Source organism: Crinia signifera, chromosome 4 (genome assembly GCF_055691185.1).
Source record: "Crinia signifera chromosome 4, ASM5569118v1, whole genome shotgun sequence".
Lineage (NCBI taxonomy): Eukaryota > Metazoa > Chordata > Amphibia > Anura > Myobatrachidae > Crinia > Crinia signifera.
In genome coordinates this window covers 136,488,857-136,502,847 of record NC_139220.1, presented here as the reverse complement: position 1 = coordinate 136,502,847, position 13,991 = coordinate 136,488,857, and the positions used below count along the sequence as shown (strand labels likewise).

Below are 13,991 nucleotides of genomic sequence, written 5' to 3'. Positions count from 1 at the left end.
AGTTTGCGTTCCAACAATACCGGAAGTCCGGGGCGCATCGTGTTTTCCCGGCACTGTGCTCCCCCGGCAATAGAACATACCATCTAGGCCTTAGGGTAAAGGGATTAGAAGGAGCAGCTACACTGTTCTAAGACCAATATGATAGCGCAAGGGTCTGAGAGGATCTGGCACTTTGCATTCCAAAAGAACCGGAAGTCACGTAATTTTACGGACTTCCGGTGACGCACATGCCAAGGCACGGAAACCGGAAACAAGGGCTAGGGGAAGCGGGAAATCCAGCTGATTGTTCTGTAATTACTAGTACTATAAATAGGGGACAGGAAGCCCCAGAGATTTATAACTCCTGAGGAAGTCCAGAGCAATTCATGCAAGGAAGAAACACGTTGAGTTGATGCTTTTTATCCAGATTGGATGCCAGACTGACTGAGCCATATGGAAGCCATATCAGATAAGCGCCAAATCTTTTTAAACATTGTACGCATTTTATTTGTCTTTTTGCAGTGACACTAAAAGTGTCTTAGCAATATTACACTTGTCTGCCTTTTATGTTTTTTCCCCCATATATCTACTATCTGGGGATATATCTGTGAGGAGAGAAGAAGGTCATTGGGATATCTGAAAAAGCCAGAGGAACAATATCATTTAAATTTTGCTCATATGACAGTGGTGGGAGACCACTGAAAACGGTACTTCTCTGTGTGTGGGGTGCCGTTGTGTCATTGTGTGGTGGAGGGAACCGCCATTGAATTAATAAAATACTACACTAGGAGGCGCCCATCTCATTCCCCCTTTCTCTAGATTCTACAGAGGTTTCCCTGAACAGAAACCAACAGGAGAAGGAGCTGCCACCCTGAAAGAGAGGGATAGTGTCTGTACGGAACTCAGGGGATCTGAAATCTGGGACAATTAGAGAATATATATGGGGAAATATCAGCGCTATTACCACCTGTATCAATAATATATATTATATATATATAAATATATATATATATATGTATACACACAAAAATGACAGCGGCACTCGGATAATAAATAATAAATAAAATAGAAAGTAGTCGACACAGGTCTCAAGCCAATGTTTTGAGGGTTTTACTTAGTCTTCGGGGCATACTGGATACGCAGTGGAGACCTAGACTGTCATTTAACCCCTGGGGATGAATGGTGCCCAGTTTGTAGATCCACTTGGATTCACAATGTAAAAGTTTACCCGACCTATCACACCCCTCAAAGAGGTAGGAATGTTGTGAATTATCATATATTTCAAAGTGGCCAGTCTGTGGCCTGTGGCCTACCTGTACTAATGGCTGCATGCAAGGCCTCCCGATGTCTGGCCATGCCCTCCCTTAAAGTGCAGTCAGTTTTTCCCACATAACTAAGTGCTCAGGGACAGGTAATTAAATAATTAATAAATATAGTAATACAAGTAACTTTATGGTGAATCCAAACATTGTTACCAGTCAAGGGATGTTTAAAATATTTCCCCACAGTAAGACATCTACATACACGTAATACAATGCAGATCTTCTCTAGATCTGTCATGTTTTAGGGCTGTCATTGGGCAACATGGACTTTCACCAGAGAAGGCTAGTTGAAGAAGGCTCCATCTGTAGGATGGAAATTACAGATCTCTCTCATCTTTTTTAAGTGGGTCAACTTGCACAACTTTGGTCGCTGTCAAATTATTTTTTCCTCTTTTTATATATATATATATATATATAAATATATATATATATATATCGAATGGGTTGTTGGTAAAGGAGCGCTGACACTTGCAAATATATGCCCGAATATCAGGGCTCTTGTGCCGGTATTACTAGTCTTCCAGGCACTACAGAGTTAATTGTAAGCTGCACTTGTCCTTAGATAATATTGGACCGTCGCTCCCCTTCTGTTTTGTGCTTATCCCAAGCACCAAGATTCTAAAGGAAATGGAAAGATAGAGGGGGGCGCCCAATAGTGCAATAAAGTTTTTTTTATTTTTAAAAAACAAGGTAAAAAACACTCAATAAAAAGGACTCGTACCGAGTTTGACCTCAGCAGTGGGCTGAATACCACTAGATATATATACAATCCTCACTGGCAAAGCTGCATTCCACAAGTAATAATCACCGCTTCAGATGTTTTTGCACGGGATCACCTGGTTCTCCGGACAGCCGGCGTCTCTCAGAGTTCCAGGGAAGATGTTACACCGCTCGTGTTTGCTCTCTGCCAGGAGTTTCCAAGATAGACGTCTATATATATATAGACGTATATAGACGTCTATATATATATATATATATATATATATACACATACATACACACAAAACAAAAGGCGTCCGGCACAGCCACTTTATCAGGTACTTGCTGGGTGCCCCTGTGAATGGTAAATACACGAGAACATAGGCGTGCGCAGCCCATTTTATTAGGGGGTGCACCATTGGAGGGGCGCCTACTGGGCGTGTCCGTCATGCCTACTGGGCATCAATGCAAACTAAATAGAAGGTGACTTATTTATGTATATGGGCTTCAGAATTAATCATTCCCATCACACACACGAGAAACAGGGACAGTGCGCGCCAAAGGCGCGCTGCAAAAATTTACACTGTAATGGCCATTACACATAATGCCACACACCATAATGCCTATTACACATAATGCCACTCACCGTAATGCCCATTACACATAATGCCACACACCATAATGCCTATCACACATAATGCCGCACACAGTAATGCCCATTACACATAATGCCACCCAGCATAATGCCCAATACACATAATACCACAGACCATAATGCCCATCAAACATAATGCCACACACAGTAATGGACATTCGACATTATGCCAGGGCTTGACGAATTTTTGTAAAATAGGGATAATAGGGACAGTGTGCGCTGAAGGCGCGTGCCAAAAATTCACACTGTAATGCCTATTACACGTCACACACCCACATGCCATAATGACCAATACATGTTATGTCACACACATTATACCAAACACTGTAATTCCCATTACACCACAAACTGTAAGTCCCTTTACATATTACACCACACACCGTAATGCCCATTACACGTTGTGACTCACACCGTCATGCCCGTTACACCTCACACTGTGAAGCCCGTTACACGTTGCGCCTCACACTGTGATGCCCATTACATGTTGCACCTCACACTGTGATGCCCATTACACCTCACACCATGATGCCCCTTACACATTGACCCAGACCACGATGCCCATTACATCTCACACCGTGATGCCCATTACACATTACGCCTCCCACTGTGATGCCCATTGCACATTATGCAATAATGCCCAGTACACATTCCATAATGCCCATTACATATTATACCACACATTGTAATAGCTATTACATACAGTATGATGCCACATAAGTGTTCCACACGCTGTACACCCTTCACCCATTTAATTCTACTCACCTCATCATCGGTCCGGCAGAGCAGCGGTAAAGACCACAGCATGTAGTGACCCATTATCACTATACACAGCATGCAGTGACCCATATTCACATTACACAGTATGTAGTGACCCAAATTCACATTACACAGCATGTACTGACCAATATTCGCACTTAGTGACCGATATTCACATTACACAGCGCGTAGTGACCCATATTCATATTATACAGCGCGCAGTGACCCATATTCACTTTATATAGCGCGCAGTGACCAATATTCACATTATAGAGCACGCAGTGACCAATATTCGCACGTAGAGACCCATTTTCACATTACACAGCACAGTGACCAATATTCGCACATAGTGACCCATAGTCACATTACACAGCGCATAGTGACTAATATTCACACATAGTGACCCATAGTCACATAACATAGTGCGTAGTGACCCATATTCATATTATACAGCGCGCAGTGACCAATATTCACACGTAGTGACCAATATTCACATTACACAGAGTGTAGTGACCCATATTCACATTACACTGTGCATGCATAGTGACTAATATTAGCACATAGTGACCCATATTCATATTACACAGTGCATAGTGACTAATATATGTATTATATGTATACGCTAGATGTACCCTGAGGGATATAGACGCAGGGAACATATATTCGCTGAGCTGTGCAGGGCTTAGGCAGCCATCAGCTGCGCCACTGGACCCCCAGGTGGGTAACAATATAGGCTGAGACGGTACAGTTATCACACAGGGAACACGTGCGTGTCGAGCAGCACAGATCCTAGGCAACCAAAGAAAAAAAAATCTTATCCATGTTGCCGCAACAGCCCTGCCTGGCTGTTGCGGCGACCAGTGGTGCCGTGAATAAGATAATACAGCAGGGACAGTACGGTTTATACAGCAGGGACAGTACGGTTATCACACAGGGCACACACACGTGCTGAGCTGCACAGCGCCTAGGCAGCCATCAGTGGCACCACTGGTCACCGCATCAGCTAGGCAGGTAACAATACAGCAGGGACATTATAGTTTTTACACTTATTTGCGGGCGGTGTTCTACTTGCTAAGCAGCAAAAGATTGTTGCTTAGTGAGTGATCCTGAATCAGGCCCCCCCCTCACTACATTCTCACACACAGCCCACTCCCTCACAATAAATGTCACACTCCCCAGTCTCTGCAGTGCACACATTACCTTCAGGCTTCAGCCAGGAGCCAGCTTGGGAGCCTGCCACAATGACAGAACAGTAGGCAGGGCCGCTGCAGCTGCAGTGTGATCTACCCGGGCACAGGAAAAGGCAGGGGCGTGGCCTAATCACGGACCCCCATGGCCACGCCCCCTTTTGAACACTGACTCGACTCGTGCTGATTGCTACTGAGGAGCCCAGCCAGGCCAGCAGCCCAGCGCAGGTACTACTAGCCGGCCGGAGGAGGGAGCACTGCTGCTGGTGGTTATTAGGAGGTGCTGCAATTGTGCGGGGGGGTGCCAGTCATTAGGAGGTGCCTGTGCACCCCCGGCACCCCCTGTGCGCACGCCTATGCACGAGAACACGAACACGGCACTCCAATATTAATAAGCAGACAATTGCAGGTTTATTCAGAGCAACATTTCAATACCTAATCAGCATTTTCATCATGCATGGCCTGAAACGTTGCTCTGAATAAACCTGCAATCGTCTGCTTATTAATATTGGAGTTCCTGTTCTTGCATATATAAATATATATATATATATATATACAGTCCAGACGGTCAGGCACAACCCCATAAACAGTAGAAGGATCCCGGTGCCAGCAGTAACCCCACGGTAAGGGCCAATATACAATGCTCACGCTGCTCGACAAGCAGCCACTGCAGCACACGGAAGGAAGTGAAGGGATCACAGGAGCAGGAGATTTAATGCAACGTTTTGATTTTAATAATCGTCATCAGGCATTACTTATACATACAAAACACTCACCTTATATCCCCATTCACCCGTGTACGTATGGTCACGTTTCCCGCCAGGCAGCACACTACTCCGTCACCAGCGCGCGCCCACCGCGTCACCGTCTCCATGACCACCGACCACAACAAGTGTAGACGCATCGCCATGACAACGTTTTTTTTCAGTTCCGTATAACCGTTATCAAGACAAGAAAAATGAAGACAGCAATAAAACAGATATGGACAGTCTACTTCCTGCCTGTCTCCATACCTGTTGGATTGTTGTCTTCTTTATTCTTGTCTTGATAAAGGTTCTTCAGAACTGAAGTTTTGACAAAAAACATGATGATGCTTGGATAATGATGTTTGTTGTTTTCTAGTGATCTCTAGAAACATCAGGTTTTTATAGAATCAGGGAGATCTAAACATCTTTGTTTGTATCATTCTGACCGTTAGCATATGTAAGATGACATTTGCATTTACTATATACAGTATTGTTAATATTCCATTAAGAATTTTTTTCCACATTTGTGTACAATAGAGTTCTACAAATTTGTGAAATCAATGTTTTAACTTACTTGCAGTCCTCTTTGAAATACTTTATGACCCATAAAATTAGCCAACATCCGAATTAAGGCTGCCCCCTGTGGATAAAAATAGATCAGTTAGTATTTTAGACCCTGTGACAATAATTCAGAATCAGTTTTTTATGCAAATACAGCTGCCTGATTTTTAAATGCAATAATTCAGTAGAATGCTTTGAATGTTTTACCTGAAGCTGTTTTTATGAAGCATTGTTTTATGTAACACCCATACTGTAACTTAACTTATTTGTTTAATGTAATGCCTGAATGGTAACATGAGCATTAATATATTAATACAATATGTTTATTTGTATTTCTTAGGCAAATAAGTTAAATAAGTAAAAATAATCTAGTAAAGATGTTAAGCTATGTAGCAACTTGGGTATTGGTATATGCAGCCTAAAGACACATATTACGTATGAATGAAAAATCAACCTAAAAGAGTATATTTACTAAAGGTTAATAAATGATAAAGTTAAGGTCCATACACATTGGGCGACTATGCCCAGCCTGTATGGACAGCGATGATGTCAATCACCGCTGCACTAATTTATTCTCCCACCACACCCTAGTGGATGGTAGGGTATGAAATACCACCTGTCGGCACATGTAGGGTCAAAAAGCAGTGAAAAAATCCATGTCGACCTCGCAACCTGTTGACCGAAAATCATGTTGACTTTTCACCTGTCTACATTCTATATGCCGTATTTTGACCTTGTCGGGATTTTAAATGTTGGGATTTTGACCGTCGGGATTTTGACTGCATCCCGTCCAGAAAATTATTAAATCTTCAGTATAACGATAATACATGCAAACATCGTCAATAAGGTGACCATCTGAGAAAATCAAAGATTGTTCTATCTCGTACATAACAGCATTTGTATAAGCCGGGGCCACAGCGGACCCCCATAGCTACACCAGACCTCTGCAAGAAAAAAGCAAGCTCTGCAGAGCCTGGATGCCGGGACCATACGATGGACGTCAGCAGCGTCAAAAGAAGAGTCTGCGTCACTCAGGAGAAACACCCCAACTAGTTTCGTCAGTGATGACTTTGTCAGGAGGCTGGTCATTTGGTAGCTCAGTCAATATTTAAATACCCTTCTGGATAACATTTGCATAATTAATTCAATCTTGATCTTAAAGGTACAATACCCCAAATAAATAGTTTACAATATAGAATGAAAAATACAATATATTACAATGTGCACATAGCAGATACAAAATGACTTATATAGAAAGTACATACATTGATAGCAGAACTATAACAAATGCATACATAAAAAATAGCATATAAAAATCGGCAAAGTAAAATGCAAGATGAAGATACAGAACTGCACACCATCGATGTTACAACCATAGACTATCGGAAGGGAAAAGGGGTAAAAACCCAACAACAATGCTTCACCAGTCCAGGGCCAAACATCGATGATATCAGTGCAGAAAAGGCACTATATCAACACCCTCATTCATACCAGCCGGAGACATGGTATGAATGAGGGTGTTGCCAGGCGGCAAGATTCTCCCCTCAGAGAAGTCACATGGTGTATAGACACCTTTACATATAATAAAGAAGCTGTTATATATTTATTCTTATCTGCATAGTCTTGTCAGTTCTCCAAATTTACCTTTTGTGCCCTGGCACAAATACCCAGATACTGAACATTCCAGTTCAGCACCCCCTCCACACCCCATGCCATCCAGAAAAAGGCATGTTCCCTGTTGTGACTGGCTATTATCATGTTAGAAACTGCATGTTAGGAACTGGTTTGTATCTTTAAATTATAGACTGTGTTTTGAGCTGATACTGAATTTTGCAGTAAAAATACCCTCTTTACCATTCTGTAGGATAACTTAAGATTCTTAAACAATAGCTAGTATTTGTGGAACCTCTTCAAAGAATTTGTGTTTTACTGTATCCAGTTCATACTGTTCCAAGTATGATGTGTTGGTTGCAATTATCTCTAAGAGAAGTCAACAATCTTTGGTCTAGTGCAATGAAAAGAAACAGGTATGATGCAATGGAGATTCAGGAACATGCCAAATCATACATTATAAAATACACAATCAGAAGGTTTAAATAGTGAAATTTACTAAGATTGAATGATTACAAATGCATATATATGCATACCTATTTGCTCCTATTTGTGCCTATAAGTTGCATAACAGTGAATTGGAAAATTGGAAATTGGAATTGGAATTTTTTTTGAGTTGGCATTTTTATGGATGGTGAGCTCTGTGAATTCAACATTATGAATGGATAGACCATCAATAGAACTTGGCCACACATGGCCATAGAGTTCTATTTATGACCATTCGTATGTGCGACGGCACCTTTTCATTCATATTTGCTGAAGCATGCATTGTTCAGTGAGATCTATTCATGCATCTCTGTGTAAAAAGTAAGAAATAGTTTTAAAAAATTGCATTGCGTCTCCCCCCACAAGTTTAACCAACCACATGCTCAAGTTTAACCAACCCCATGTTCTTTGAGCCAGTCCTGGTTTCTGAAATATAGGGGAAAAATTGCCTAGGGTCCTCCAGTATTTCAAAAACTAAAACCGGGCTCTTGGACCAGTCATTCAATAATAGAATAAAAAGCACAAACACACACAACATTGACATGTCCTCATGTCGAGTAGAATCCACTAGATACTGTACTTGTGGAAAATAAATTCCAATACTCACCTAGTTTCAGTGTAGATCACATCTTCTATGGTCCATGTAGACAAAAAAGGCAAAAAAATGAACCACTGGACTGAGCCATTACTGAAGGAGAATCGTACTGATATCACTCAATGGGACACCTCTCAGCCAATCACGTTGAGGTCCAGAGGAGCCCCACACCTGACTGGCTGTTCACATCGAATAGAAAACAATGTTATGAAAATAACATAGGCTCCTATGATTGGAAATGACAAATCAGCCTAACTGCAATGATAATCGAAGGGTAACTTTAGCTTTGCAAAAGTGTCTTCTGGCTTTGGCATTACCCTGCTGACTTATTGGTTATGCTCGTGGGGTGGGACCCCAGGTTTTTTTTCTACATTTTTATCTTCTAGCTAGTATTTTGCAATTACATTCTATAAATAGATTGGTAGAAACTGATAGTTTGCTTTAGGAAGCATCTCCACTCTTTTAAAGCTTCCATACATCACCACTGAAATTTATTTCCCATCTTGCTTAAGGGAAAAGGTTTTTAATAATCTTCATAAGTAATATTTCCTCCCTGTGCCTCTGTAATCCATTTAACATCCAAACCCATTTTCTTTATTGTCCTAAAACCTAGGCATGGTAAATGCCTGATAATATCGTAAATCATGATTCGGTAGTTTCCCCATACCTATATCCCTCTTTCTTGATTACTCATCCTGCACCCATATATATACATATATATATATATATATATGCTGGTATAAATGAGGTGACTGACCGACGCTAGGCCAGCCCTCTGACGAAGTTGATACGAAACGTGTAGGGGCGTGGCCTAGCGTTGTGATCAATCCCACCATTGTTGCTGTGTGTTGGAGACTGGACGAGCGAGTGTAACCGGCTCCAACACTAGGTGCACCGCACCGATTCTATGCTGTTTGACCACGGTGAATAAGAACCGCCAACATTGGTACGTCTATTTACACCTGTTTTCTTTGTGCTGAGAATAAAAAAAATTTGTTCAAACAAATTCATGCACTATCAGCGCCCATTCTCTTTTGTCTAGAAAATCCTTCACCTGTTGGATACAGGTAAAAACTTCGGTTTTGAGAAACGGAGCCGCCGGGTGAAAAGACCTGATTGCCGTAACGTCCTACAAAGTATTGGACCTGTTCATTGATTTTGAACTGAACTGGATACAGGTTCACTAAGTTCAGCGCACTGTTTTGTATTCTTTTTATATATATATATATATATATATATATATATATATATATATATATAGTCTTTGCAAGGGACCAGCACTGCCCACCATTCCATGCTCTTACTTGCCCGGGTGCTCGTCCATTTGTGGAAGTTGCCCCCACACACATAAACAGTCATAAAGAGGAACGTCACTCCAGGTCTTGGTGCAAAAAAACCTTAGTTTTACTTGTGCCTAAGGCATTTCGGGCAAAACCCGTCTTCAGGACATACTAAGTATGTCCTGAAGACGGGCTTTGCCCAAAACGCCGTAGGCACAAGTAAAACTACGTTTTTTTTGCACCAAGACCTGGAGTGACGTTCCTTTTTATCACTATATATATATATATATATATATATATGTGTGTGTCTAGTGTCTGATTGTGTGTCTCTGAAACACTTTCATCTGTTAGCAGATAGTGAAACTACATTTCTACTACATCTTTTGCACATGCACACAAACACAGAGGCAATCACAAGGTAGCAGATGAGCTTTCGAAGAGTTTGCTTCAAGCGGGCTTACTAGTTTACAAATGTAGAAAACAGCAACTTATAGTATAAGACCATGTAGGACAAGTACATGGTACTTGTTGGATCAGCAGACATGACACTGAAATAAGCATCAGGGTGGCAGAAACCGAGAATTAGGTACCATTGTTGAGAGAATAGAGTAGAAGATGGTCTAATTATTCTATAGATTGTAAGCTTGCGAGCACAACCCTCCTACCTCTACAGTATGTCTGTTTGCTTCTACCCAGTTTGTTAAACACTGTTGTTTCCAATTGTAAAGTGCAACTGAATATGATGCGCTATGTAAGAAACTAAATAAATAAATAAGAGCAGCAAAAGCATATGAGGGGAGAACATCAGTTTCTCAAATCTGCCATGGCGATCAATAATTTGTTACAGAAAACAGACATACCGTATTTAGGTTATAAAAAATGATGCTTTAGTGAGTGAAAAAGCTTACTGTCTTGGTTTTTCTGGTTGATGATTTCTTTAATTAAATTTTCTTATTTTATTTAGTGCTTGGAAAGTATTATGTTTTACAATACTTTTTCTGTCAGTTTGCCAGTTCACTCTAAGACAAGTATCTCTTTAGCACACACTGTGGAATATGAACTCATAATTGAAAGGAGAGGTAACATAAGTCTTTAAAGGACTTATAGAAGCAATCAAAACATTTTTAGCATTTAACTGCATTAAGAGCTGCAATTATTAACCAAATGAATCAATTAGTCTAAGGATCAATACCAATATCTAGAGAGAGTATACTTTAGTACTTGTCGTAGCAATTAAATCCTTTCCAAGGTTGTTTGCTTTATCCACAAGGGTGACCACAAAAACTAAACATGTAGATTGACTTTAGAATTAACTCTGTCCGGGAAAAGATATTTAAGCATATTTTCCCAAAAGCTCTAAAGTTTACTCTATTTTATACACTGTAAAGTCATGAAACATCATTAAAACAGCTATGTAGATGTTGTGAGTTTCTACTCTTTTATTCAGTGCCAGCAAAAGATCAGTTGCAGTACAATAACAATAAACACTAATGATGCACCTAAAAAGGTTATGTTATGCATTCTCTACTATGTGACAGCTACACTATAGAAATACACCACCCTCAATAGCAAGGAAAGTCACAGTAAAATGATATGTTCCATATAAATGCAAGTACATATAAATATAAAATAAATCAAGATAACAGCAGCCACTGTCAGTCACACAAACAATTATGTGGTGATCATGTACAGCTGGATACATTTGTGCCCTAAAAACATAAAAAGGATGTTCCTTAGACTCCCTAATGCGGACATGTTCAAACTATGGCCCTCCAGCTGTTGTGAAACTACAAGTCCCATCATCCCTTGCCCAGTTTTGCTATTAGGGAATGCTAAAACTAAGTTAAGGCATGCTGGGATGTGTAGTTTTACAACAGCTGGAGGGCCATAGTTTGGACATGTCCGCATTAGGGAGTTTAAGGAACATCCTTTTTATGTTTTATGTTTATGACCTTTCTGTCGCACCTAGTATTACACATTGAACTTTAGCTAAAATAATATCAATAACAGAAAGGCATGGCATGAAAAGGTCATCATTTATAGATAACAGAAGAACAATATGGTGATAATCAAAGAATAACAATCCAATACCTACAGCAAATGTACCACACTCACACACCACTCACACACCACACTTGCAGGTGTAGAATTAATATAGTAGCCCTCACCAAGTCCTGGCTTGCATTCGATATCTCCTGGTTGGGCCACATGGCGGCCTTCAAAATGACTCTCCTGCCTAAATTAATGTATATATTTCGTACTATCCCATATGTCTTCCCTAAAAAAGAACATGCACTTCAATTATGCTCAAATACATTTGGTCCTCTGGCCCCCCTAAACTGGCCCACTCCAGAATTATCCTCCCTAAAGCTAAAGGTGGCCTGACTCTTCCGGACTTGAGTCTCTACCACAATGCTTGTAAACTGGCCCAATTAAAACTCCTCTCTGATGCTGACTCCGACTCGAGGTGGGTGGGGCTTGAAAGGTACTATGTCCCGTTCCCTGCTGAGGACCTTTTTCGGATGCCCAAAGCCCTCAGGCCCAAAATTCATTCGCTCCTCCCCTCTACCCAAGCCTCCCTCCTAGTATGGGATTCACTAGCGGCTAAGCTTCCTCATTCTACGTCCCAATTATCATACATCTCCCTGAAGTCGATATCCAAATTGATACCCAATCTGCACCTCCTGAAATGGATTGCTTCTGGTGTGACTAAATTAGGTGATATTCTAGATGGCCAATGCTTGCTACTATTCCCTCAAATACAGAATAAATACTCTATCCCAGGGTCTGAACTTTTGCACTACTATCAAATATGTAATTGGTGGAAAAGTGCCCCCCGCCAGTCGGGCCCACATAACGCCTTATCCCTACAAATTTACTCTCGCCTCAACCAGCCACAATCCAGAGGAGACATCACGTTCTGGTACAAAATGCTTCTAGACTTATCCGATATCCCTAAATCAAACGCACAGAAAAAATGGGAAACTGACCTAGGCTTAACACTTTCAGATGCCCTGTGGAGTAAAATTTTCCTATCCTCCCACTCCATGTCACGTTGCTTAAATAATGCTGAAATGCATATAAAGTTGATTCACAGGCTATATTTGACTCCTGACAGACTAAACTCTTTTTGGCCCTCTTGCTCCAAATTCTGCTGGAGGCAGTGTGGAGAAATTGGCCATATCTATCACATATTTTGGTCCTGCCCTTCCATCACTAGCTATTGGAGAGATGTATTTGACTTAATTAAACAAGCTCTAGATATTTCATTGCCCCCCTCTCCCTCAGTGGCACTACTAAACATATTTCCTGATTCGATTCCTCCTCACAAACGTTATGTTTTGGGACACATTTTTATTGCAGCCCGCTCAGCCCTGGCTCAATGCTGGAAACAACCTATGCCTCCCCAAATTGTGAAGGTTATTCAAAAAACCCACTTCAACTACACTATGGAAACAGAATACATCCCATACTCCTATTCAACTTCCTCCCCTCTAGTGCGCTGGTCCTACTGGCATGACTACGTCACTGACGGACAGGGTTCACAATATTTCCCTAAGCCATCCCTCTGCGATCCCCGTCAATTTAGCCTTAATGAGTGAGTCTCGATAGCTCTAAGCAATGTACATTCCCCCAATGCCACATTTCTACTTACCTGACCTTTTGCCCACGAACCACGGAAAGTAGCGGACGACCGCAACCTATGGTTATTATGTTTGGCACGTATGCCTCCAGCTGTTATCTGTTTCTGCCCATGTCTTTTTATGCTTTGTATTTTATGTCTAACATATGTACTCTGCCGATTTGATTGTATGTTTGCAGAACTCCCCCCCCCTCCCCCCCACACTTGTTCCCCCTATCCCCCCTACCCTTTCTCTTTTTTTCTGTACCCCCCCCCCTATAATTGCATTCAATAAAAATATTGATGTTAAAAAAAAAAAAAAAAATTAATATAGTAAGTGGTTGGTTTGTTTTGCTGTATACCACAGGTTCTCAAACTCAGTCCTCTGGGCCCCAGTGCATGTTTTCCAGGTCTCAACACAAAATCAAGTACAATATTTCTACTTGGAATAAAGAGGGTATAAAGCATTGAAATTAAAATGGGTTCCCAGAG

General features: G+C 41.1%; 1 protein-coding gene across 1 annotated transcript in view; it reads right to left on the bottom strand.

The window, feature by feature from the left end:
* The window catches only part of TRHDE (thyrotropin releasing hormone degrading enzyme), a 619,915-nt gene that overhangs the window by 177,454 nt on the left and 428,470 nt on the right, over nt 1–13,991 (bottom strand). The window contains exon 7 of the mRNA XM_083182555.1: nt 5,919–5,984. Coding sequence (XP_083038681.1) covers nt 5,919–5,984 — 66 coding nt within the window. The remainder of the gene's footprint in view (nt 1–5,918; nt 5,985–13,991) is intronic.